The sequence below is a fragment of the Orcinus orca genome, chromosome 13 (assembly GCF_937001465.1).
Source record: "Orcinus orca chromosome 13, mOrcOrc1.1, whole genome shotgun sequence".
NCBI classification, from domain to species: Eukaryota; Metazoa; Chordata; class Mammalia; order Artiodactyla; family Delphinidae; genus Orcinus; species Orcinus orca.
The window spans coordinates 70,938,533-70,965,488 of record NC_064571.1 but is presented as its reverse complement, the minus strand read 5'-3'; the positions used below and the strand labels follow the sequence as shown (position 1 = coordinate 70,965,488).

The following is a 26,956-nucleotide window of genomic DNA, read 5'->3' as shown; positions in this document are numbered from 1 at the left end:
AACCAGTACCACACTTTTTTGATTACTGTAGCTTTATAGTAAGTCTTGAAATCAGGTAATGTAAGTCTTCCAGTTTTGTTCTTTTTCAAAATAAGTTTGCCTATTCTAGGTTGTACACATTTTTATATAACTTTAGAATCAGCTTATCAATATCCATAAGAAGGTCTGTTAGGATTTTGATTGAGGTTGTGTTGAATCTCTGAATCAAATTGGGGAGAACTGTCGTCTTAACAATGTTGAGTCTTCCAATCCACAAACAAAAAAGTAAAGATTTCATTTACTTAGTTCTTCTCTAGTTTCTGTTAACAATGTTGTGTAGCTTTCGTCATACAAGTTTTGCACACCTTCTGTCAAATTCATCATGCTTTTGGTGCTACTGTAAATGAGATAAATGTTTTAATCATGTAAGCTGCCTCATTCTGTGGATCACTTGATGACCCTCAACAGAAGCAGGCAAATCGGGAAGGACCAGAACTGGAATGGGTAGGGGTGGGGTGAGGGGACAACTAGCCACAGACACTGGAGCACCTTCGTTCCACTGCGCAGCATACCCATGATGGTGGAGACCACAGCTGGTAGGAACCCAGGCATGTGTCAGAAAACAGCAGGTAGAGCACAGTGACGGAAGTGTGGGCACAGGTGGTGGGAGGAAGCAGTTGGTGTCAGAAGAGTGTGCCAACAGGTGGAGGGGCCTCAGACACAGATGGGCAGGACTTGACTCCCAGAAAAGGCAACAAGAAGGAAGAGCATGCCAGCCTACCAGGCATGAGATAGTGGACCCTTTAGCAAGCAGGGCTTGGGCGCAAGGCATCTGGTACCTGATGTGGAATCTGGGGTCTGACCCTCTACAGCAGAAGAGGTAGAGCGCACATTCAGGGCTTGTCCAGAGCCAGGTGTCCTAACTGGGTGTCTTAGCATGTGGGACTCTAGTCTTTAGACTTGTCTTCAGGGATTGGTCCTTGGCCTGGGCTGGGGCTGGAGAGGAGGCTGCCAGGGACTAGGAACCTAGGGAATCTGGCCAGCCCTTCTGGGAAGGAAAGGGAAATAAATTGTGTTTATAAAGGTAATTGGGAGTCTGTCATCAGTTCCAACCCCTCCCCTCTTCTAGTGGGAGCAGATGAACAAGAAAAAGAGGAAATGCTGGCATTCAGGGTGAATTGGATGGGCAGACAACCAGACTTCCCATTACTCCCATTTACTTGCTTTCAAGAGATGTAGACTTATTCATCCCTTTTGTTGGCGGTTACACAGCAGGTGCTCCACAGCCCAGCAAGGGCTGAAGGAAAGGCTCATTAGCTCTTTTTGTTTAAGTGAATGAAGGTATCTCTACTTTTTCAGACTCAACCACCAGGAAAAGCTTTTGGACCCCGAACAATCCATTGCACCCCCTCTCCAACTGTTCATTCAAGGAGGGCAGCAGCCAGATGGGCCGGGTTAGAGACGGTGTTCAACTCCTGCTTTTCAGCCATTTGAAAAGATTCTGTCTTGTCTGGGGCCCCGGTGAACGGAGTGGAGGAAGGGGGCCATTCGCTATTGCCTGTGGAGGTGGCCCCCATTTGCTCTCTTCATTGAAGATGATGCCCCTGGTGCTGGCTTGGTCCCAGGGTGGGAGGTGGAGTGTCTTTCACTGAGATAGGGGACACTGGACGAGGAGCCAGGTGCAGAAAGAGTATGATGAGCTTAGTTTTAGATGTGATGAGTTTGAAGGGCCAGTGAGACATCAGAGCAGAGCGATTCCATAGGCCATGAGATGTACTGATGAGTCGTAGTTGAATAAATGTACAAGAGATGTTGACTTGCTAGTGGATTGCCTGCACTGGCACAGACTTCCTCAGAGTGTACTCCAATGCTGCTGCTCGCTTGACCAGGGCTATCGTCAATTCCACAGCTAGTTTGTTATAAAAATATTTATGTAATCAAATAGTACCGAGAGATTGAGTCCTGCTGCAATTCCCTTTCTCTGGGACAACTGCAGTTAATAGCGTTTTATGCAGAAAGCTCATTTATGTGTGAGTTTATGTATATAGATGAATATTTATAAATGCGATTTACATATAAATGAGATTTAATATTCATATATATATATATGAAATCTCACTTATATGTAAATACACAAGTAGATACACACACCACAGGTCCTGTTCTGTAACCTGCTTTTCTTAACTTAGCTCTGAATCATAGACAGCCTCCCATGTCAGTACTTAGAGATCTAAACAATCCTTTTCGATGGCTGCATAGCCTTCTATTGTGTGAATATGCCATTATTTATTTAAACAGTCCTCAGGTTGATAGACCTTCAGCTTGTTCTCAAAATATTTGCTATTATAAACAGCAATGCAACAAAATACCCACATAATACATTTTTGTGCAATGGTCCAACCGTTTTCTTAGAAGAAGTTTTTAGATGTGGAATGCACATTTTAAGTTTTCATACAGACAGATCTCATGCAGATTTCCTTCTGATGAGATGGTACCAATGTGAACTACTAATGGTGTCTGAGAGCGAGTCCATGCTTTTCTCACTTGCTCTGGGCTTTGTTCTCTTTTATCTATGCCATTATGATAAGTGAAAAATGTAATTTCATTGTTTTCATTCACATATCTTCGATTATTAATAAAGATGCACATTATTTCATTTGCTTCTTAGCTGTCTATAGTCCCCCTACCCCTGTGGGTTACCTATTCATATCCTTTTCCTATTTTTTGTACTGGAGTGTTTGTCTTTCTCTTAAGATTTATAAGTGCTCTTACGTATCACAGTTATACTTAGTTAGGGTTAGTTATATGGTGCAAACATGTCATAACTAGTTTTTATTTGTCTTCGTTAAAAGGAGTTTGTGGTATCTTTTGCTGCATCACAGGTTTTCATTGTTATTTTAGTCATATCTACATCAATCTTATGTTTTATAGTTTCTGGCTTTAGGTTATGCTAAGAAAATCGTAACCCATCCAAAATTTATAAAAGTATCTGTGTTTCCTTCTAGCACTTTATACTTTTATTTTTTATGTAAAATGTAAATCTAATGCTGTCACTTCCTTCTTTGCCATATCAGCGAGACTTCCTGATGCACTTCCGTAGCACTTAGTGTGGCCACACTCTTGGCCTAGCCCACCAGGCCGGGGATGATCTGGGCTCTGCCTATTCTCCATCCTCATAAGTCAAAAGTATCAACCATCCCCAAAGCACTGCTCTGCTTCTGTTTGCAACGCCCAGGCCTGTCTTCTCCCCCACTGTCTGGTGAACTCCTAAGCAACTATCAAGACTCACCTCAAGGGCACTTCCTCTGCGAAGCAGCCTTTTATCCCAGTCAATGTTAAGTGCTTCCTGCCCCTCCTGGGACTGACACGCTGTTCTCTTAACTCACGTTGAAATTTTTGTTTATGCATTTCTGTCCACTGCAAACTTGCGAGCTCCGGGGCTGGGGGGTGGGGGCGTGCAGCATCTGGCTCTTGGTACAGTACCGTTTAGCAGGTGCTAAGCCTGCCCCTGTGATCTGATTTGCATCTTAGCAAGCTCAATGCGCTAACAGTGCGGAGGCTGGGAGACCAATTAGAAGTATCCAGGTAATAGTGATGTCCCCATCCAGGTAGCTGACAAGGACCTGGACTGAGGTGGTGGGTTTGGAGAAAGGAGTTTAAGAAACAGATTTAGTGGGTAGAATGGACAGTGCTTGAGCAGCGTGTTTTGTTTGAAGTGTCTCCTAAATGTTCAACAAACGAGTAAATAAAAATGTTAGCCTATTAGCACCGTCCAGACCTTTTGCTTTTGGTATTATTTGGTGTCTAGAATTACCCCTACTCCTATTCCTTTCCGTGAAGCTGTGTGATGTTGGCTAGTCATCACCTCCAGTCATCATCTGTCGAGTGGAGATAACCTATCACCTCCAAGGGCAATTGTGAGGTTGTTTCAGTTAAATGCCATGTGATATGAGCCTTCACAGCCCCTAACATAGTAGCACTCAGTAAATGTTAACAGTCTGGCCTCCGCCACCTGCTTACCTTGGGTGATTGGGTCAGTTGCCATCTTCTGACTGACCTAAGGGATTCCTAGAGAGAGAAGCTGAAATCAGCATTTATTATTGCGCTTCCACACAGCACAGGCGTGCCCTGACAGCTGGTCTCCATCTGTCCGCAGCTCTCTGCTCGCTCTGTTTGCCCATGCTGCCATTCTTACTGTCGTCCCCAGTCTGTTTTCCTTTTCCTCCAGAGACCCTCCCAGCATTCAGTCCTTTCCAAGCTCTGCTCCTTCCTTTTCTATTCCGTGAGCATTACGTAATTAACCTACTGCATCCTCATGCCGGGATCACAGCAGTCACTGCTCTCCCAGCCTCCATTCAACCTGTGCCTGGTAAACAAGCAGGAAGACCAGCCCCCGAATCACGGTTATATCCCCTGACCATGCTCAGCGTCCTGCTCTGAATGCTCCAGGGCTTCCCAGGCCCTGCGGATCTCATTCAGAAGCCCGAGCCTCTTGCTCTGCACACCCTGGCTCTCCAAGCTGCTTCCTCATCCCAGCCGAACCTCTCTGCTCCAAGGCCGTTAGTCGGCTTGCCATTCCCAGCCCATCTTTGCTTACTTCTGCCTCTTGTCTTTTTTTCATCCCGCAGAATGCCTGCTTTGTTCCTCTGCCCCAGGCTTGCACCAAACACCCTCACAACTGGCACAGAACTCTCTTTTGAGATGCCTTCCTTGCCATTGCTAACAGCCCATTACTGTGGCTAATGCTTTGTGCTCATAAAATGCTTTCCCACCGCTGTCTCATATGATCAATCCTCCTGCTTTCCTTCAACTGGCATTTAATGAGTCCATTCTGCATACCAACCCTGGGAAGGATAAAATAAGGTATAACTTTTGCTTTTCTCCAGTCTAGTAAGTACGAATTCCAACCCACAGTTTCCTCGGCCATAAAACGGGGATGATAATGTTTAATGACCTCACAGGGTTGTTGCAAGATTTATATGAAGTTGTGTGTGACACAAAAAGAGCTTAATAGCAATGATGTGGATGGATGGTGCCGATGGCCACTTTACAGCTGTGCAGACGGGCTTGGAGCTGTTAAGGATGTGCCCAGAGTCACACGGCTAGAGGGACAAAGCCAAGTTCGGTGCTTGTAGCACGGCCCTACCCCATCGCTCACTCCGTCTCCTCCTCATATCCCCCTTTGCTTCCTTTGTGTCCCACTCACTCAATCACTGCTCCCTTAAACAGGTCTCTGAAATACGGACACAATCAGGCTAATGGCATCACTGCCCCAGTCAAGGGGAAGTTGGTCATTTTCATCCCTAGTCCTTTCTTTAAGCCTCCTAAGCGTGCCCACTTGGCCTGCCACTCCAGGTGCTTCCCGCAAGTGCCCGGCTGTCTCACCCACGTGAATTTGTCTCTAAGAAGCAGTTGATAAGCTCACCGTGGCTCACCCGCCTTCCTGCCCATCTCCCCAAAGTTGGGTTCCATTAGTCGTGTCTGTCCATGGGCACTGATGAGGTTTGCTTCTCAGGCTCCAGGAATTCTGGATTGGGGTAAAAATACCCATCTGCCTCAGTGATGGAGGTGAGTCTGGTCCATGAGAAGGCAGCTGGCAGAAGCAGGCACAGGAAGAGGGTCACTGATTGAGCGGAAGCACTAATGGTGTTAAGTCAATGGCAGGTAAAAGCATTGCATTTGGGAGAGAGGCCTGGAAGCACATTTTAAGCCCGAGTTGAAATATCTGGTACCTCTTTAAAGGAGTCATATCACAGAGAAAAAAGGTTTGTGTCCTTCAGAAATCTACTTAAGAGTCGATATAAGGAAGGAGATTGGTTTGTTTCAAAGCCCAGTCCTTTTAGGAAATCTTCCAGAAGGTGGCAGGGTGATGGCAAGACCTACTGAAAAGAAGAGAGAACGTCTTTCACCTTATGTCCATTTTTTTCAAACAATATAGAAGTATTTATGTCGTTTTAAATGACCATATTTACTTTTCATTATAAAATTAATATATAGAAAATTTGAAAAATCAGAAGGGGAAATCACCTACAATCCCGTAACAAACCTTGTTGTTTATTTTCATCTGGTCTATTTTTCGAATGCATATTTTCACATGGTTGTAATAGTACTTGACATACCATTTTTGTATACTGTCATGCTGTTCTGTTTGTTTTGTTTTGTTTTTTAAATTGTGAAATGTATTATGGGATACATCCAGAAGAGCACAGAAAATATACGGACAGTTTAAAGAATAATTTAAATTATTTTAAATCCCACCCAGGTAAAAGACTCGAGTATTTGCAGCTCTCAAGAAGCTTGTGGCCCTCCCCAAACACAGCCCCCTCTCCCCCAGAGAGAACCACCAATCTGACTTTTCTGAGAACATTTTCCCTGGCCTTTTCTTCATAGTTCTACCACTATGTGCCTGTAATTCACTTTTTCCTGTTTTTGAATGTTATATGAATGGAATCATACCTTACTTACTTTTTTGTGTCTTGCTTCTTTCCTTCAATTATTGTTTTCAAGACATTGTATATGGCTGTAGTTAATTCATACTCATTTTCAGTTTAAAAGAGTAGTTTTATTTTCCTGCTCTGTTTCTATCCCAAATCTAGACTTTATCACATAGCCCAGGTTTGTGATGCTTTCATAGTTGGGAGAACTCATTCCTTTCCCCTGCTTGTGGCTTTCCCCAACCCCTGCCTGAGAATGTCTCCGTGGGAAGAGCACTTTCCCTTTTTCTGGCCATGGCGCTGGCCCTCTCTGCCATTTGGCTGGCGTTCTAGGAAGCAGCCACTCTGTGGGCCGCTGGAGACCCTTGAGCTGCAGCTGCCGTCCTTCCAAGGGAGTCGATGGAATTATTTCTGGGGCCTGGAGACAGCTGGCGAGAGCATGGAAAGCACAGCAGGGCTGAGGAATCTGCCAGAGGACTGGCCAGAACCGGGAGGGTTCTGGTGGTGGTGGTGACACTACTGGTCACGAAAAGCCAGTGTTCTCTGGCTAAAGCCTCAGTCAGGAATCAGGAAGCCTTGTCAAAGTGTGTGCACACCTTCCTCTGCTTTTCTTCCAGGGCCCTGGAGCAGCTGGGCTCACGGAAAGGGGATTTAATTCATACTGGTGTTTGCTGGTGCCCAGCCTCTCCGGGTCTCAAATGAGCCTCCTGACCTCAGTGAGTAAGTGGGCACCTGAAAGGAGCTGTGTTGCTGCCCAAATGCCAGAAACTGGGCATGCTGGGCTGGGATACCCACACAGACACACACGTGTGTCAGCGCACAGAGAAGCCTGTTCCGGGTCAGCAACACACACACTCACATGCACGCTCAGCTTTGCCTTCTAACAACTGCCCAATTTCTCTCATAGCTAATCTTGTCGAACAAGTGGCCTGCGGCTCCATTTCTTACCACTCTCTCACAGCTAATCCTTTGGAATTTCGCTTTTGCTCTCTTGAGCACTGATTGTGCTAGCTCGGTAAGCCGCACCCTGCTGGGCCGGGCCAGGCCAGATGAACCCATGGGATTAAAACCACTTACTTGATTTTAGCCTGTTAAGGACTCACCCCTGTTGGATTTGTATACACTTTCCTGGAAGCCAGGCCCACCTCTTGGACTTTACTTGTAGCAGCTCCCTGGTCCTAAGCTGGTATTTGATACTTTCTCAGGGGCAAGCCCTTCCTTGGTCATCACATTGACAGACCGCGGTCATCCCCTTTCCTGTTACTGCGTGAAGAGGCTGCCCTGGTGCTTGGCTCTCACCAGTAGTCTTGCCCTTTCCTGTCCTACCTGGTCTAATTCTACCTTCTGTACCATGTGGTAGCAAAGGTGGTGGCAGTATTCCAGATGCAGATGCTTCATGGTCTTGTACAGATGGTCCCCAGTTACAAATACCCTGGGCCAGCCTTCACCTGCCACCCATAGCCCTGACCCTGCCCAGCCCCTGGGTTAAAGGAAACAGGGCCCCTGGGATGGTAGAGGCTTCCTGGCTAGCCAGTTAGATGCAGAAACAGTGCGTTGCCAGCAGATGAAGGATACAGCGTGTCTCAGGGTGGGTGTAACATCGGCCACAGCCTCTCTAGCCTCTGCCCTCACTGAGCTAGCCACCCCTTGGCCTGACCAGCCGTTCTTCCTGTCCAGGCCCCTGGCCTCCAGGTCCCCACCGGTCCTTGGAGAGCCCCAGATGAGAGACGGAGGACCTGCCCTTTTACCTCCCCCAGTCCCTCTTCCCACGGTTGACTTCTACTTCCAGAATCCCTCAAAACTTTTTGCACAAAACTCCCAGGTGCGTGCCAGCCCTCCTGGACACTGATACCGGCCTGGGTTGGAGAGGAATCCAGGAAAAGTCCCGGATTTCTGGGTGGGTGATGGGGACAGTGCAGTTGGTTTGGGGCCAGGTGAATGGTGCTGCCTGTAGGACATCCCAGTGGAGTGGTCCAGTGGGCGTTCGGATGATATTAAAACTCCCCCACTCCTTCGTTCTTAGCATAGTGGAGTTTCCCAGATTCCTTCTTACCTTGGCAAGCAGAAAGCTAGGTGGTGAAGAAATCAGTCATAGAGCAGATGAAGTGTGACTATGGGATGGGGGAAGAGGTGGTCACGGGGTGGGAGCAGCTGTGATCTTGTCCTTTTGTTTTTCTTACTTGTCACCTAATTGTTATTAGTCATTAATTCATACAGATTGACTAGGGGAGAAGTTACCTCCAGGAGGGGAATGTGGGTTGGGATGAAGGAGGTGCTGACTCTTGAACACGGTAATGACAATGTTGAGTTCCCGGGTGTTTGTGTCATTATTCTTTGTACCTTACACGTAGGTTATAAATGTTATTTAAAATCTACTCAAGAGTTCATAAAGCCAATTAAGAATTAGTTATAAAATCACACTGTGCTTTAGCATTAGTTAAGAACTGTTTAGTGCTTTACTATTTAGAAAGCAATTTACTTTTAAAAAAAATAAATTTATTAACTTAAACACTTAGCTGTTTCCCACTCACCTCACACTTCTCTTTTTTTTTTTGGTTTTTGTGTTCTGCTGAACCTTTAATTTATTCTCATTTTCAACTCCAAGAGAACCCCTTTCCGGATTGTTCCAGGGTGCTCTAAGCGCAAACAAACACCCCTCTGCCATTGTTCTGTCTCTCTTCCCTGTGTGCTGATCAGAAGAAGAAAAACAGCTGCATGGTGTTGTTTTCTTTTCCAAACCCGTGACATATATTGCCCTTTGATCCTTTAGCAAATGTTATCTGCTTGGAGCAAGGGACAAGACATGCCATTCATTTAGCGTTTCCCCTGTGACCTGAGCGGCTTCACCTCCCCTCCAGCTTCTACTCCGGGTTGCCATTAGGGTCGGCTTAAATGCCACAGACCCTTCATGTCACGGCGCAGTGTGTAGCTCTTGCATATTCCTGGCTATCGCAGTGACCAAGTGTGTGTAAAGTCACACATTTTCCTGTGGATTCTACTGAAAGAGGAAATATGAGTCTTAAACCAGTGCCTGTTAAGAGGAAATATACATCTTAAACCAATAACTGTCAGGTTAGTGTTAAGGTCTTTCTGTGAGAAGAGTCCCTTTGCAGTCTTCTGGCTTGTGTGTCTGTGCCCAGCGTGAAGGCGCCCGGAGTCCGCCCCGCTGAGCTGCCGGCAGGAGGCAGCTGTGCCGGACAGACTGTGCCGCTCTCGTCTCACGCCTCCCTGCAGGCTCGGGGAAGTGTGGAAGGTGATGACAGAAGCAGGCAGCCCCAAACACGGTGTTGGGGTCGGCGGAACGAACACTGTGCACCTTCTAGGAGTGTGGGGCGTGTGCATTTCGTGAATGAGAAGCAGAGCTGCCCGTAGCCTTGACTGTCCACTTGGCAGGACGCACCCCTGGCCCCGCGCATTTCTGCCCTGGAAGCTGCTCAGCAGCGGGAAAAAGGGCAGGAGGGTGGGCGGTGCGGGAAATGTACTGTCATCCAGCAAGACAGTTGCTGGAGGGCAGATCGCAATAATTGCTACTATTTTCAACATGAAGAGGCTTTCTCATGAAAGACTGAGCTCCCAGCTTACACCGCTGTCCCTCCCCATCCGGAAGTCCCTGTTTCCCCCAGCCTGCACATCACCTTAGCTCTGACCCACCACTGGTTTAGGAATATAAGGACCAGGAAATTGGGGGATACGAGCTAGGTACACTTGGATAAATCTTTGCATATTGGAGATATCCACCATCTTGCTGTGGAAGGTGTCATTCCCTGAATAAATTGTAAAATTCTTAAGATCCTTAATATTTGTAGCATAACACCACCCCATTAGTCCTGGACTGGTTCCCTTTGATTCAAGGTCACTGTTGGTAAAGTCCAGGACTGGAGGGAAAGTCAGAGGGGACTTGAATCTATGCAGCTCTAGAATTCCATTCCTCTGGTTTATTTTTTATAATAGCATTGAACTACCTGGCAGTTTTCCCCCATTTCTTCCTGGGAGGACAGATATGTGGTTTGAATCCTTTTGTTCGAATAAACAGAAGAAGTGGATGATCAAAGTTTTCGGTTAAACAAATGGGAGTGTGGGGATACAGTCAGGAGTCTTTAAAGGAGGTGTATTTATTTTAAGGCCCAGTTGTTACTCAATGATGATTTGATTATAATGTTTATTTCTATCTAATGTGGTATCTTAGTCAGCTTGAGCTGCTATAATAAGAATACCATAAACTGGGTGGCTTAAACAACAGAAGCTCACTCCTCACAGCTCTGAAGGCTGGGAAGTCCAAGATCAAAGTGCCAGCCAATTCCGCTCCTGACGGGAACTTGCTTGCTTGCAGACAGTCATCTTCTCTCTGTGTCTTCATATGGCAGAGAGAGAGAGAGAGAGAGATCCTGTGTCTCTTCTTATAAGGGCACTATATGACCCTCATGACCTAAATATCTCCCAAAGATCCCATCTCCAAATATTATCACATTGGGATTAAGGCTTCAACATACGAATTTGGGGGAGGGGGAGCCTAAACATTCAATCCATAGCGTGTAGTAAGCCAGTGGGCGGGATATTGGCTCTATCTATACAGTTATGATGTTTGGGGATAAAATCGGTGACTCGAAGAATCATAAATTAGTAAAACTGATCCTGACCTTCTTGACCATGACCATTGACAAGAATGTTCTTTGAATGTGCTGCCCCAACCAGAGCAGAGGGAAAGACAGTCATAGCCAGTGGCGTTTGCACTGCTTAAGCATGTGTTTCAACAACTGTGCTCAAATCCTTTCCCTTTTGGGGGGACTCTCTGAAGAGGTCCAAAGTATCTCCCCACTCACCCACCCCTCACTCTGTAATGTTCATACATGCATAGTACACTCACAGACAGCAGGCACACTGTGGGGAAACATGTCAGTGGGTCTTTCCTTTCTTTCGTTTAGCAAAGACTAACAGGGAAAGCTGTAGTAATGAGGTGCTAATGAGGTTGCTGGGGGAGGTGAGAAGCATAATGAATGTCAACCGTCACACAAGTCAACAGCAAGGGGGGACCAGGAGGGATTAGACATCTTGGTGATGTAGACAATCTGGAAATGTAGAAACGTGGGGAGGATACTTGTGTAACAAGACACCCCTCCCATCACCAACCTGCTGGCCTCATCCAGTCAGAGTTGTGGTGTCTGGTACCTGGTGAGAGGCACCCAGTGTCCCCTGGACACTTTAGCCACTTAGTAATGCAATTATTTGTGTCTCTCTCGCCCACTAGACTGAGTTTCTTGAGAGCAAGTCCTGTGTGCCTTCAGAGTTGTCTCCAGTGCTTGACACTGAGAAGGAGTGAAGTTATAGAATATTTTCATGCACACAAATGTTCATTTTAAAAAGATATTCTCCAAAAGCACCTTGGGCAGGGAGATATGATATTATCCAACCACACCAGTCCAGGCCTGGAGTGGTAACTGCAAAAGACTGAAGTCCTGCAGGTAGTTTTGATGACAACAACCTCCAGTCTGAAGGTGATAGTCTACCAGAGGGTTGGAGGGAGCTGACAGTATTGTGCCTAATCAGACCTAGCAGCCAGGCCACTATTTACACTGAAGCCATTATTTACAGAGTTGGTTTCCAGTGAGGACTCTCTTCCTGGCTGGTAGCTGGCCACCTTCTCACTGTGTCCTCACATGGCCTTTCTTCTGCGCATAAGCTTGGTGCACAAGGGTAAGAGGGGGTAGGGGAGAGAGGGAAAGCTCTCTGTTGTCTCATCTTATGAGCACACTAATCCTATCTGATCAGGGCCCCACCCTTATGACCTCATTTAACCTTAAAAACTTCCTTAGAGGCCCCATCTTCAAATATAGCCACTCTAGAGGTTAGAACTTCAACATATGAATTTTGGGAGGACACAAACATTCAGTTCATAACTGCTCTGAAAACGACTATCTGGGTTTCAATTCCTACTCTGTTACAAACTAACTGTGTGACCTTGAGGAAGTTCCTTTAACTTTTCTAAGCATCAGCTTCCTCATGGTAAAACTGGGGACAATAATGGTACCTATCTCAGGGTACTGTAAAGATCAAATAAGATGATGTATCTGATGGGCTTAGGGAGGGGCCCATTATACAGAAGGCGTTTAGTAATTGTTAAGATCATTAACAGCACCCTCCAAGTTCTGAGAATGAGTTCCCTCTAAGGTAGTCCTGGGAGTCCAGTCCAGCCTGGATTTCCAGGACCAGGTCAGGCTGTGTGAATGGGATCTCCAGACCAGAGAGGTTCCAGGACTCCCCAGTATTGTTGAGGGAGCCCAGCCCTTTCAGAGCCTGGTTAGCCTTCAGGGATTTCCAACAAGGAAGTGGAAAACAACCGGGTGAGTCATGGTGGCAGCCCAAGGGTTCTAGAGAAGGATTCAGTGTTATAGCTGGTGGTAGCAGGTTCTTTTTTCATCTCCTTGCATGGAGAGTGGCAGAGGGAGGGACTGAGCTCACTGGACCTGAATGAAGGGTCACATTGGATTCCTTCTGCCTTCTTTGTAGCTTAAAAAGAACAATAACAACAAAAAAAACCTTTTTTTATGCAGTACGTGGGCCTCTCACTGTTGTGGCCTCTCCCGTTGCGGAGCACAGGCTCCGGACGTGCAGGCTCAGCGGCCATGGCTCACGGGCCCAGCCGCTCCGCGGCATGTGGGATCTTCCTGGACCGGGGCACGAACCCACGTCCCGTGCATCAGCAGGCGGACTCTCAACCACTGTGCCACCAGGGAAGGCCCAAAAAAACCTTCTTGACACAACTTTTCAAATTCTAAAAGGTAATACAAGTTTATTGTATAAAATTTGAAAAATATAGAAAACTATCAAGAACATAAAAATCACCTGAAACTCTTCTACCCAGAGTTAACTTTGGTAACCTTTCCTTTAAGTCACAGACCTGGGTATGAAGCCCATCCTTCCATGCTGGAGTGGTGTGACCTTTAATGGGATACCTGTTCTTTTCTTTTTTTTTAAAGGTAGACTTTTTTTTTTTTTAGTTTTTATTTATTTGGTTGCTCCGGGTCTTAGTTGCAGCAGGCTGGCTCCTTAGTTGAGGCTCGCCAGCTCCTTAGTTGCAGCACTTGGACTCCTTAGTTGTGGCATGCAAACTCTTAGTTGCCGCATGATGTGGGATCTAGTTCCCTGACTAGGGATCAAACCCGGGACCCCTGAATTGGGAGCTCAGAGTCTTATCCACTGAGCCACCAGGGAAGTCCCTACCTGTTATTTTCAAAACCTCTACTTCCTCATCTTAAAACGAGGCTAATACTTCCTGCCTTGTTCCTTCTTCTCGGGGCTGCCATGTGAATTAAATTCCAGGCACAGGGTGTTAGCTTACTAAAAGCTGTTTTCTTATTTCTACTGAAGAAAACACCCTTGGTTTATGATTCCAGCATCAAAGCTCAGATAAGAATCCCCCATAAATCATTATCATATCACCCTTTCAGGGTCTCTGCCCTCCAGGTGTGTGCTATGAGCATGTGTTCTGGATTAATAAGCAAATCAATATCCTCATTTACCACACTGACATAATGACTATGCAGCAATTTCCCAGCATAAATATTCCTATTTCTCCTCTTACTTAAAGCTGCTTTAAAAGATGAGGATTATATATTTGCACAGAGGATTGTGTGTGTCTTACCATCATTTCCCTCTGAGAACTTGCATCTCTCCTTTTGTGGTCACACCTGGCCTTGGCTTTGTAATGAGAGAGAGAGAGAGAGAGACTACATCTCTGAGGATTTCTGGACTTCCTTTGGCCAGAATGGTTTTGTCCATCACTTAAGAACCAAACTCATTTCCTGATTATTGTGTATTAAATTAAAATTCCAGTTTTCAGATTTTAGGACAAAAGTTCCCCTGAAATATGTCAGCTTCATTCCAGCTTCAGACAATGGACTCATTGCTGTGACTGTACCTGTCCCCCCATCCTTCTGGCCTACCCAACTCCTCCCCACTGCCTCTGCCCAGGGCCTTCCACCCTAGGGGAGGGACCCCTCCTCCCCAAAGGTCAGAATGATACCTGGCAGGGACCAGATGTTCATGGAGGACAATGTTGCTGTGTAAGGGAACAGCGTTCACTCCCAGCCACCTGTCTTGTTTCCCAACACTGCCCCCAGCAGACCACCCTCTCCTGACAGCAGGAGGACTTGGCAGTTGAGGCTGAATAAGTACTGTAAACTCTCTTGGTGTGGAGATTCCATGCACTCCAATCTGGTCAACTTGACAAAAAAAACAAAAAGCAAAAGAACAACTGCCTAAGCAAGTGTGTCCAGGAGAGCAGGCTAAGCTCTCCAGATAGTTGACTTATTTCCTTACAAGAGCTATTCCTTCAACGGATTATGAGACCTTTTCATCCTGGGACAAAGGCTTCCTGTACTTTGCCTAGTGGCAGGCAAAATGAAATGACGAGGATGAGAGATAGTATGTCGCTTCCTTTGCTCTGTTCACAGTGATGTGCTGTATTGGAAAAGGGATGAAAGTTGAGCATTATCCTGGACATAGAGTTGCCAAATGTCCTGGGCAACAAATATGGAATTGGCCTACCACTTGTTGCTTTAAACCATTTGATTGTCCGGGTGCAACAAGTAGATGCAGCCAAAACTGTTCATTTGTGAACAGTTTTGAGTTTCCTATACTGGATGCTGGGGATGAGGACCAGGCATCTGGTCCTGCTACGCCTTTGACTTTGAGGACTTAGTCCAGAGGTGGAGATAGACTCCAGTGCCTCATGAAGGTACAGAGGGAGTTGGGGAAGGCTTCTCAGAAGAGGGAACAATTGATTGGATCCTGAAGAATAAGTTTACCATGTAGAAATGTGGGCTTTATTGAGCCCACAGAGACACTGCAGTGGTGTAGTCTCCCTCCCCCGGTCAGATTGTGTCCTATATTTTCTAAGCCTAAGTAAAAATCATTTCTGTTCAGATACTGAATGGTCAAGATAGTTGCCGAATCAACCTGCATTAAACGTATATATCAATTAGGGGAGAATTGACATCTTTACTATGCTGGGTCTTCCAATCCATGAACATTGTATGTCTCTCCACTTATTTATTTCTTTGGTTTCTTTCATCAGCATTTTGTAGTTTTCAGCATACAAATCCTGTATATTTTCTTAGATTTCTACCTAAGTATTTCAATTTTTTTGTGTGTCCATTTGTCATCGCTAGTATATAGAAAAACAATAGCTTTTTGTATGTTGATCTTGTACCTTGTGACCTTGCTGAACTGACATTTGTTCTAGGAGATTTTTTGTAGATTCTTTGAGATTTTCTGCATAGCCCCCATCACGTCACCTGCAAATAAGAATGGTTTTATTTTTCCCTTTTCAGTCTATATGCCTTTTATTTCATTAGTGCTAGCTAAAACTCCCTTTGTTGAATAACAGTGGTGAGAGTAGACATCCTTGCCTTATTCTCAGTTTAGGGGGAAAGTATTCAGTCTTTCATAAATTCTGATATTAGCTGTAGGTTTTTTGGTGATGTTCTTTAATTTTTTTATTTATTTATTTTTGGCTGTGTTGGGTCTTCATTGCTGTGTGTGGGCTTTCTCTAGTTGCGCTGAGCAAGGGTTACTCTTCGTTACAGTGCACAGGCTTTGCATTTCAGTGGCTTCTTTTGTTGGGGAGCACGGGCTCTAGGTGCACAGGCTTCAGTAGTTGCAGCACGTGGCATGTGGGATCTTCCTGGACCGGAGATCGAACCCATATCCCCTGCATTGGCAGGCGGATTCTTAAGCACTGCACCACCAGGGAAGTCCCTGGTGATGTTCCTTATCAACTTGAGGAAGTTAACTTCTTTTCCTACTTTCCTGAGAGTTTTTTATCATGAATGGGTGTTGAATTTTGTCCAGTGCTTTTTCTGCATCAATTTATATGATTATGTGATTTTTTTCTTCTTTAGCCTGTTAATATGGTGGATTACATTGATTGATTTTCAAATATTGAGCAAGCTTTGCATCCCTGGAAGTAATTCCATTTGCATAGTGGGATTCTTTAATTCTTTTACATATTGCTGAATTCTGTTTGCTGATATTTCGTTAGAAATTTTTGTACCTACATTCATGAGGGATATTACTTTATAGTTTGTTTGTTTGTTTGTTTTTTTCTATAATTTCTTTCTCTATCTTTGGTATCAGGGCAGTACTGACTTCATAAACTGACTTGGGAAGGTTTCCTTCTCTACTTTCTGGAAGAGATTTGGGGTTAATTCCTCTTTAAGTGTATGGTAGAGTTCTATGGCTTTTGAAAAGTTGATTCTGGGGATGCAATCTGGACCAAATAAAGCTGAACCTTGCGGGTGGGGCTTGAGCATATCAGATGAGCTTGTCAATGTGCAGCCAGCTGTGGTGCTTCAGTGTGGTCGTGGACTTCTTGAGACAAACATAGGAGGGTGAACTGAATCAGAATCCATCTGAAGAATGACATGAATTAAGCAGCTGTGAGGCTTGGAGAATCTGGCTCTCTGAGACACATCCCAGGAGCCTCTGATATCTTCAGGACCATACAGTATAGTGGGGACATTGGTCCTACAAGACGTCTGGGTTTGACTTGGCTACTTAGTAGCCATAAATTCCTTATTAGCAATTTGTTTTCTCGTCTGTAAAATGCCACTTCTTGGGTTGTTTTAGGAATAAAATGAGACAAGAGATATGAAAATGCTTTAGAACCACCACAACCTCTTGAGAAGGTGAAAATTGATGTTTCTTTGGGCCCCAGCTTCACCCTGACTGCTGTGGTGTCATGATTCCCAATGAGTCCTGCTGGGAGGTCAGTGGGAGGCCTGTGACCCCAGCTGGCTATAGGACCAGTGTCCTCGGGCTGTGGAGAAACTTCTTCCCCATCCCTGCTCACGTACTCTGCCCATGGAGTTTGGGCTCTCACAGGAAAGGGTGGGACCTTGGTGACAGTGAAAAGGAATCTTGACCTTGACCAGTGCCCCCTCTCCCCTTTCACAGGAACATGCTTGCCAATTCAGCCAGTGTGCGGATTCTCATCAAGGGAGGCAAGGTTGTGAACGATGACTGCACCCACGAGGCTGATGTCTACATTGAGAATGGCATCATCCAGCAGGTGGGCCGTGAGCTCATGATCCCTGGAGGGGCCAAGGTGATTGATGCCACTGGGAAACTGGTGATCCCTGGAGGCATCGACACCAGCACCCACTTCCACCAGACCTTCATGAACGCCACATGCGTGGACGACTTCTACCACGGGACCAAGGTAAAGCTTCTGTTTGGGGAAAGTGCCTCCCTCGGTGGTTTCCTCTGTTTCTGGGGCTGCTCTGGACTAGATCCACATGAACAGGGTGCTCCTGCTGTATCGCTCAAAGGAGAAGGGTGCTCTTGAAGGGGCCGCTGTGGCAACTAAAATAGGAAATTTCAGGCTAAATGTCATAGCTTTCTATGATTATGGAAAAGGAGGCATTTAAGCCTATTTTGCTGATCGCATCACTTACTGAGGCACCCAGGCCAGGAACTGATTTTATTTTTATATTTTTATGTCATGTAGTACAGACCTAGAGGAAGAGGAGAATAGCTGGAGTTTCTTATTGTTGCATGTGTGGGGCAGGAGGTGTGCGTGTGTGGGGGGTAGGTCTGAGGGACTGCTTTATGTATGATAAGCTAAATTAATTTCCCCAAAATTGTGAAAAATAGATATGCCTATTCTAGATGATTTTAATGGTAGAATTATGAAACAGACATAGTTAACTATCTTTTATTGCCTTTCCTAGCTCGTTCTTTTTAAAAACAGCTTGAAAGATACTGGTGGTAGGCCCTCTTTTCAGAGTGAATTATCATGGACAATGTTTAAGAATTACTGAGCTGGGCCTGAGCTACTTTATGTCCCTAAATGCAAAATACAAAAATTCAGACCTGTGAAACAAATGAATCAGGAGGAAATTATGTTTCGCCAAAAGAGTCACAAGTAGGTTCTTTCACCCTTTCTCTGTGCTCCAGAATCCTGTCATTGCTGTCATCCCTGTGTGCTGTAATTACCTGTAGTACGCAGGCCTCTCCCTGGACACCAGACTATGGGCTCCTTAAGGGCAAGACCTGACTGTATTCTTCTGCTTTCCCAGAGCCTGGCCTTGACCTGGAATGAGAGTAGCTGGCCAGCAATTGTTTGTTGACTGAATAAGTGATTGATACTTATCCATGCGGTCTCTACATCCAGCTGTGCATCAGATTCATCTATGAAGACTTTTTTCAAATGCAGAGTTGAATCAGCATCTTGAGGGTCAGAAGTCCCTGGCCCTGGCAGCAGCCCTCTGTACTGTCTGATTTATAAAGGACTTGGCCTCTAATGCCCCCTGGGTGAAAGGAGTCCACCAGTGGCAGCAGTCCTATGTCCTACTTTGGCCCACTGCCTCAAATCCCCATTGGCCCTGTACCTTAAAATCTCACCTCTGTTCTACTTGGGGTTCTCAGGGAGCCCCTCTCCCGTGCTCAGTGCACTCCCCCTGGGATCCATCTTCCTGGGGGCTCCAGTGCTCCGGCTGTTAGGCAGCAACTGATAAGGCTCCCCAAACCCACCCTGAAGAGCCTGGCTGGGGCTCCAGGCAGGCAGAGGCTGGCCCAGCTCAGGCAGATGTCCCTTAAGGTCTCCCTGAGGATATGCCTCCTTCCCAGTCCAGACGCAACAGATCAGACCCCCGGAAGGCTGAGCTGTGAGGAGTCACAGTAGCCATGGCCCAGCCTCTGCTGAGGCAAGGATGCCGCCAGGCCTACTGAATACTCTGGCATCCCAGGCCACACCTGCCCGCTTGAGCCAAGCCCTGGGAATAGAAGTGATTGGTGGACCTGCCCTACTTTCTCCTCTGAGAATTACTCCAGGGCCCTGCAGATGAGGCTTCACTAATGAATGGGGAGCCCCATCCTCATAAACTCTTGCAGGGTCCTCTTGGGGGGACTCTGGTGGCAGTCGGAGCCTTTCTGAAGAGAGTGAGCACATCTGGCTCACCATCCCCATGCACTTGAGCCCGGCCAGGCCAGGCCTGCTTCATTTGTGGTTTTTTTTATTGAAGTACAGCATACATACAGAGAAGCGCACAGGTTCTAAGGTACACAGAATCATCACAACTGAACACACCCTTGTAACCAGCACCCAAATTGAGAAACCAAACATTGCCAGCACCCAGAAGCCCCCCTTGTGCCCCCTCCTAGTCACTACTCCTCACCAAGGATAACAAGTATCCTGACTTCTAATACCATAGTTTTTAAAAAGTAACAGCTTAATGGAGATATAACTCACACTCCATACGATTTGCCTCTTTAAAGTGCAGAAGCGGGTGGTTTTCAGCATGTTCACCATAGGTTTTGACTGTTTGCTTTATGTAAATGAAATCAGGCAGCCTGGACCCTTGCGTTGGCTTCCTTTGCTCAACATTATTTTTGTGAAATTCAGCCATGTTTTTGCACGTTGTACTTCATTGCTTCATAGTGTTCTACTGTACAAGAGCCCACAGAGTACCTAGATATTCTGCTGTCACCAGGCATTTGGGTGGTTGCTACTTCGGGGCTATGACAAATGCTGTTGCTCTGAATGTTCTCATCCATGTCTTTTAGTAAACGTGTGTGCACGTTTCTACAGGCATATTCCTGGGAGTGGGATTGCTGGGTCATAGAAGACACACATGTTTAGCTCTAGGAGAGACTCCCACATTGTTTTCCAGTTTGGTTGTAAGTTTATACTCCCAGCAAGAGAGTAAGAGAGGACCCGGTATTTACCACCAACATAACTCTGATTACCACACCAGTCCACGCTGGGGTCTGTTTTGCAGCGTGCACCAAAAATTGTATGCAGTGTGCAGCCTTGCACCAAAAACTGTAGCTTGCTGGTTACTCTCCCCGCTTGGGAGATCTTTAGTCCAGGGTCGGATGCCACACTGTCACTATGCTGCCTACCAGCCTCTGGGAGAGGAGGCTGGCCTTTCTTTGTTTTATTTTCCACATTGTCATCTGCCGGGGCCTCATTAGCCAGGAGTGACGAGTTTTCCCCTGAGAGCCTCCAGCTCTTTACAGCGAATGAAGACCTTTGCACGTGCAACTTTGTGCAAGGTGGTGGGTAACTTTTGATCTTTTCCAGGCTTCTCATCCATGGAAGCAGCTGTCTCTGGAAAAACACAGAAAAACCCCTGTGTGATTAAGGGTCCCACCTCCCCCAGTTCCTGTAGGATCAGACACCCCCAATCCATGCCAGGCCCAAGTTATAGGAAATTTAAGGCCCGTAAACGCCAAGCCACTCTGGCTGCTCGCGTCACCTAAACTGACCTTTTGTTATATCCACCCCCTAAGTAAGATCGGACCTTGTCCTTGTGCCGCGGCTCATACTGAGCGTCTGTTTCATAACACAGCCCCTGACGCAGTCCTCCCCAAACCCCTCTGGGAGACCCTGCCCAGAGTCCTGCCTCAGACATCCCAGCCCCCCAAGAACTGGCTTCCTGCCCCGTCCCCGTCCCCCCCACTCCTGGATTGCTCCTCCCTGTTGCTGCTCCTACAGCTGGATATTTTGGCTTCCTCTTATCTCTAATTCCTGACAACCTCCTGGGGAGAGAAAATGCTCTCCTGTTGCACTGCTGATGTCAGGGATGTGTGGATTTAATTATTCACACAGCCTGTGGCACTCAGGCCCAGGCTGTGCACCCTGATAGACTGCCGCTGACCTACTTTGCACCTTCTAAGAAAGGTAACGGTTGATCTGCTTTCAGCATCTGGGTTTATAATAGAATAATAACCCCAAGGAAAGCTCACCCTTGTGATTAGCCTATAGAGAAAGAGAGATCAAGTTGCGCCTTTTTGTTCCCGTCTGACAGATCCGAAGGGCCTTGAACTCTGCACCCCCTGAGCTATGGCCTGCCTGTCAATTGGGCAGCAGCAGCCAGGGCTGGGAAAACAAAACCGTTGAAAGCCTGGCTTTTCTGAGAGCATCTGGGTCTCCATTGTACTGGGTCTGAAGGGGTTTCTCTAGCGCTTCTTTAACACACGCTTTGCCCGCCTCTGCTTCTGTTAGAGGCTGGGGCACGCTCTGCCTGGCTCCCCTGCCTCTGCCCCCCTTGCTCACAGCCCGGGCACTCCATCCTCCTCCCTGCCTCCTCCATGCCTCCAACCTGCAGGCCCCTCCCTCCCAGAGGCCCAGAACCTGGTCTCCAGAGATGCCAGGACGCCCTGCTTGTTAAAAATGCCCCCACGGAGGAAGGGGGTTATCTCCTGTGGGAAGGCAGGGGCAGGAGGGGAGGGAGGAGAGCCAGTGACACCAACTGTGTTAATAAAGGTCTAGGATTTCACTTGGGTCACGGGGGTCTTTTATCATTATCCTACTTAGCTTACTCATAAGTTATGCTTATTCTTTGGTGGGAATCTAATATTACATAATAAGAATGTTAATGCAGGCTGTTGAGCTCCACCCCACCAGTGGCTCTCCGTGGCCCGGTGGGAATATCAGAATCAAACTACAGGCACAGCCCCTTCACTAAGATGGTGACAGAGGGGGCATCAGGGACAATGGGGAAATGCTTCCTAGATGCCCTTTCTGCCTCCCAGTCCTCCAAAAATAGACTGAGAACCACTGTCTAGGCCAATGGTTTTCAACCTTTGGAAGCAAATTACAGTAAAACTACTTGGGGAATTATTTTAGAAATACATGTCCAGACCCCTCCTTTATACTGCCTGTACCCTCCACCCCAGACTAATGAAATCAATGTCTCTAGGTCTGCCTCTTCCCCCATCTGTATTTTTTTTTAATTTTTTTTTTAATTAAAAAAAAATTTTTTTTTGGCTATGTTGGGTCTTCATTGCTGCACGCGGCTTTCTCTAGTTGCGGTGAGCAGGGGTTACTCTTCGTTGCGGTGCGCGGGCTTCTCATTGCAGCGGCGGAGCTCGGGCTCTAGAGTACAGGCTCAGTAGCGCCTACATGGGCTTAGTTGCTCTGCGGCATGTGGGATCTTCCCGGACCAGGGATCGAACCCGTGCCCCCTGCATTGGCAGGCAGATTCTTGTCCACTGCGCCACCAGGGAAAGCCCATGTATTTTTTTTTTAAAGCATCCTTGATGATCCTAACACTAGCATGCAGATTATTAAGGAACTTTCTCGGCTATGTTGAATGGCACGTTGTCCTGGCTGTTACTCCTGTTGCCTGTCTGACCCTCACCTTATGTGCCAGAATGACATCTGAATCCCCTTTGAAAACTTGGGCTTGTCTTGCCTCACCCTTGCCAGTATTATTTATTAGTTTCTCTCCTTCTATTCACATTATAGGGTCCCATTATTGGGTTCCCAAGCCCCAGCCTGGGGCCTAGAACCCCTGTACTTGCTAAGTGTCCCTGGTGCTGTGCTCTGCCCTCCTGTCTGTACCGCATAGGCATCATCAATGAGCGGCGGATTGGCCATGGTCAAGATGTCATCAAATGGAAATCCAGCTGGGTCTGTGCCTCTTCTTTGAGGACCCAGAGGCTCTCTCTTGTCTGTGCCAGGGCCATCTGGTCACTGAGACAGCCTCCCACTAACTCAAAACCATCAGCAGCAGGACATCTATTCTTGTAGTCAAACCACAAGGGGAGCCAAATCCTAACCCAAAGAGTGTTTGTCTAGAACAGGATCAGCCTAGCAGATGTATAGTGGCACAGGCTAGGTGGCCTGCCACTTCCCGCCCCCAGCGGAGGGTCCTGACCCTACCTCCCTCCTCCCACTGCAGAGGACTAAACCTATCAGAGTCCTGGGATATGACCCGCTGGGACATAAATAAATTCCCTTTGTTGTCCAGCCTGCCAACCTTCTTACCAAGGAGCCCATGTATCCATCGGGCAGACTGTTTTTGCTATTTTGTCTTTGAACCTGGCTCTTTGGGCTTTAAACCTTTAAATGCCGCTCACTTCCTTTCTTCTTTTTTCTTGACTCTGTTATTCTGTCCATTTCTGTTTAATTCTAGCCAAAATCTCTTTCCAGTCTTTTTGCTCTGCAGTAACACTTCCTGCATATCGGGATCCAGACTCATACAGTCTTGCTTATTAACTGATGTTCCCAAGTTCACTTCATTCCAGTAAAAAAACTGGAGGGATCTTAGAAATAGATCCCCACCCTCCCATTGACAGGGAGAGAGAGTGGATGAGTTGCCCCAAGTCCCAGAGGTAGTTGGACCAGACTGTAAGTTTCTCAGTCTGAGGCCCTTTTCACCACACCACTCAGAGGATCCTGAAACCCCAGATTCTGGACAGTCACCCCTTTCAGACAGCCTCTGACCTCTCAGTAGGCTGCATGCAAATAGTTAACTCAACACTGTGTGGCTCTAAGCTTGCCTGGACCAGATAAAGGCATCAAGGAACTGATGCATCAGGCAGACAGCAGAGTAAGCTCTCCGCCTCCCCAAGATGGCGGCTTTATAACGCACCACCGTCCCTAGAGGAATAACACTGATGTCAGTGCCTTAGAGCTGACAGTTTTTACCGTTTACAAATGGTTGTTGTGGGGATTAAATGAGTTGATGCATGAAAAACACTTCACACAGTGCCTGGCACAGAGCACGTGCATGATAACTGTTAGTCCCCAGGCTGAGTGCCTGCTTCCACCCTAGGCCTGGCCTTGACTCTGTCTGGTTTCTTGGGTTACTTGATCCACCCACTTTGGCTTTGCAGTGAGATTGTTCTACTGTCCATCTAGTGCCCGTGCTGCCTATGTCCTCGGCTCTGCCAGCAGGGTCATGTCCTGCTTGAGAACTTGCAGTGGCTCCCTGTTGTCTAGTTTGGAGTCCTAGGTCTTCACCCTGGGCAGCTCACCATCTGACCTTGCCCTCTCCATCCAATCCTCACTGCCCATATGTGCCCATCCATCAGGAAGGGGGTTTTCTCAGCCCCCTTCGCTATGAATGTCCCATGCTCCCTCCTGCCATCCCTTCCCACCCATCCACAGAAGGCCTTCACGACCTACCAAGCTCATGTCACATTCTTCCTCCAGCTAATTCAGCCCCAGGATCCACTTTTTTCGCCTCAGCTGAAATAAAGTGTCATCCTGGGGCTTTCAGATTGTTTCCTATGTAAAGTTTGTCTCTCAGCTGGATTGAAAACTTTGAGGGGCAGAGACGACAATTTATATTTAACTCGTGACTCACCACAGACTCACAAAGATTAAAACATGTAGTACAATAGATGCTCAAGAAATGGATGAATGTCTACATAGGGTAGCAGTCGTGAGCACAGGCTGGAGTGGACGGCCAAAGTTTGAATTTCAGCTCCACATTTACTGGTTGTGTGATTTGGACGAGTTAATCTCTCTCAGTGTTTCAGTTTCCTTCTCTGGAAAATGGAGATTATGATAATACTTTATGTGTGTTGAGATACTACTGGTAAAGAACTTAAAATAGTACTTCGTAGTTCCCCGGCAGTCTAGTGGTTAGAACTCGGTGCTTTCACTGCCGTGGCCAGGGTTCAGTCCCTGGTTGGGCAACTGAGATCCTACAAGCCACGTGGCCAAAAATAAAAAATGAATAAAAATTTAAAAATAAAAAATATATTTAAAAAATAGTACTTGGTGCTTACTAAGCACTATATGAGTGTTTGTTAAATAAATAGATCATGGGGCTTCCCTGGTGGCGCAGTGGTTGAGGGTCCGCCTGCCAATGCAGGGGACGCGGGTTCGTGCCCTGGTCCGGGAGGATACCACATGCTGGGGAGCGGCTGGGCCCGTGAGCCATGGACGCTGAGCCTGCACGTCCGGAGCCTGTACTCTGCAATGGGAGAGGCCACAACAGTGAGAGGCCCACGTACCGCAAAATAAATAAATAAATAAATAAAAATAAATAAATAAATAGATCGTGATGACTGAGGACCAACCCCTGAAAAATCCATTTGTGAAGTTTCCTCACAGGCATACGTATTAAAGTGTTAGACATCAAACAGGAATTACAAAATTGGTTTCTGTCTCTACTGTCAGGGTTGACTGTGTGTGTTATAGGTTTCAAATGGAGCCTAAATAGTACTGGTGATGACTTCTAGATAATTTTCTTTCTCCTTTCTTTCTCTTAAAAACAGAAATATCCAGTCATAAACTCAGCACGTAGCAGGAGCTATTTTAAAATGTCCTGCTTCAAATCAGGTATCTCGTATAACAAAACCTTGCTGGCAACTTTCACTGTACATCTATGTTAATTGGCAGGCCAACATGTAGGCCAGGTTGACTCTTCTTAGAACAAATGTAAGAGAGATCTATCATTTCTTACGAATTTTTACATCTAGCATTGGAAAAAAATCTCCTATGGTGACCAAGCAGCTCCTCATTTCCTAGAATAAGAGTGTTTGCAAAGAATTGATCTATACAGAGAGATTACTGCTTTTTAAAACCTTTGGTTCAAGAATAGAGATAAATGTACCCTTTGTGATTAAACCCAAGCATCTTGGAAACCTTTCATACCTCATACTAGCTCTGCTTTTATACTCTCATCCAGCATCTCTGGGGTTTAAAAAAAAGATAGAAGAAAAATACATCGTGTATTGTATGTATACTTCAGTGAGACATATAGTATATGAATGATGTATTTTTCTTCCTCCTATTTCTTTTCGTAAAGACTGAATACTTTTTAATATTTCAAGAAATATTTGAATATGGCCTTCTGGAAGGCTTCAAAAATCTCAGTTGAAAATATCTCTTCTCCTCACTGAGGTTGCCTCCTATCTGAAGTGGCCATATTTCTGTGTTGAATGTCAGGTACACATCTTAGAATGGTTCACTGGCAGGTAGAAATGTGTGTAGACGCTGTATCTTCTTCCTTACGTGGTTTCCGCCTCATTGTTCCCTCAGGTTATCCCTGTAGCCAACCATGTTTTTCTCTCCTTCTGATCCTTCTTTATTTCTTGTTAATTAAAAATTAGGTGCTGTAAGGATCCCTAATTAGTGACTATGTGAGGATAAAGCTGTAGGCCAGCTATAGTTAAGAACTTTCTCATTCACCAGTGTGGTTCTTTGTTTGTTTGTTTGTTTGTTTGTTTTGGCTGTGTTGGATCTTCGTTGCTGCGTACAGGCTTTCTCTAGTTGTGACGAGTCAGGGCTACTCTTCGTTGTGGTGTGCGGGCTTCTCATTGCGGTGGCTTCTGTTGTTGCGGAGCACGGGCTCTAGGTGCGTGGGCTTCAGTAGTTGTGGCGCACGGGCTTAGTTGCTCCGCGGCATGTGGGATCTTCCTGGACCAGTGACCAAACCCATGTCTCCCGCATTGGCAGGTGGATTCTTAACCACTGCACCACCAGGGAAGTCCCTCATTCACAAATGTTTATCTCTCACACTACACACACACTCACACACTTAGACACTTTCACATACTCTCACAGTCGCACACTTACACACGCACTCTCACATACACACACGTGCACTCACTCGTGCACACAGTTTTAGAGCTGGAAGTGCCACTGGAGATTAATGAATTCAACCCCTCATCTATAAATACCTTTCCTCTTTAGATTTAAGCTCTCTACAGTGTTCTCAATATTTAAAAATAAAATTAAGCTTGATGAATGTTGGTGAACTCTGTTCTTGGGAAGAGTATGTACAGAATGAAGAAGGTCA

At 46.3% G+C, this 26,956-nt stretch overlaps 1 protein-coding gene across 2 annotated transcripts in view; it reads left to right on the top strand.

The window, feature by feature from the left end:
• The window catches only part of DPYSL5 (dihydropyrimidinase like 5), an 89,536-nt gene that overhangs the window by 22,288 nt on the left and 40,292 nt on the right, over window positions 1–26,956 (top strand). For both annotated transcript variants that reach the window (XM_049696290.1, XM_004268119.4), the window contains exon 2: window positions 17,367–17,631. In XM_049696290.1, the coding sequence (XP_049552247.1) occupies window positions 17,367–17,631 (265 nt within the window). The remainder of the gene's footprint in view (window positions 1–17,366; window positions 17,632–26,956) is intronic.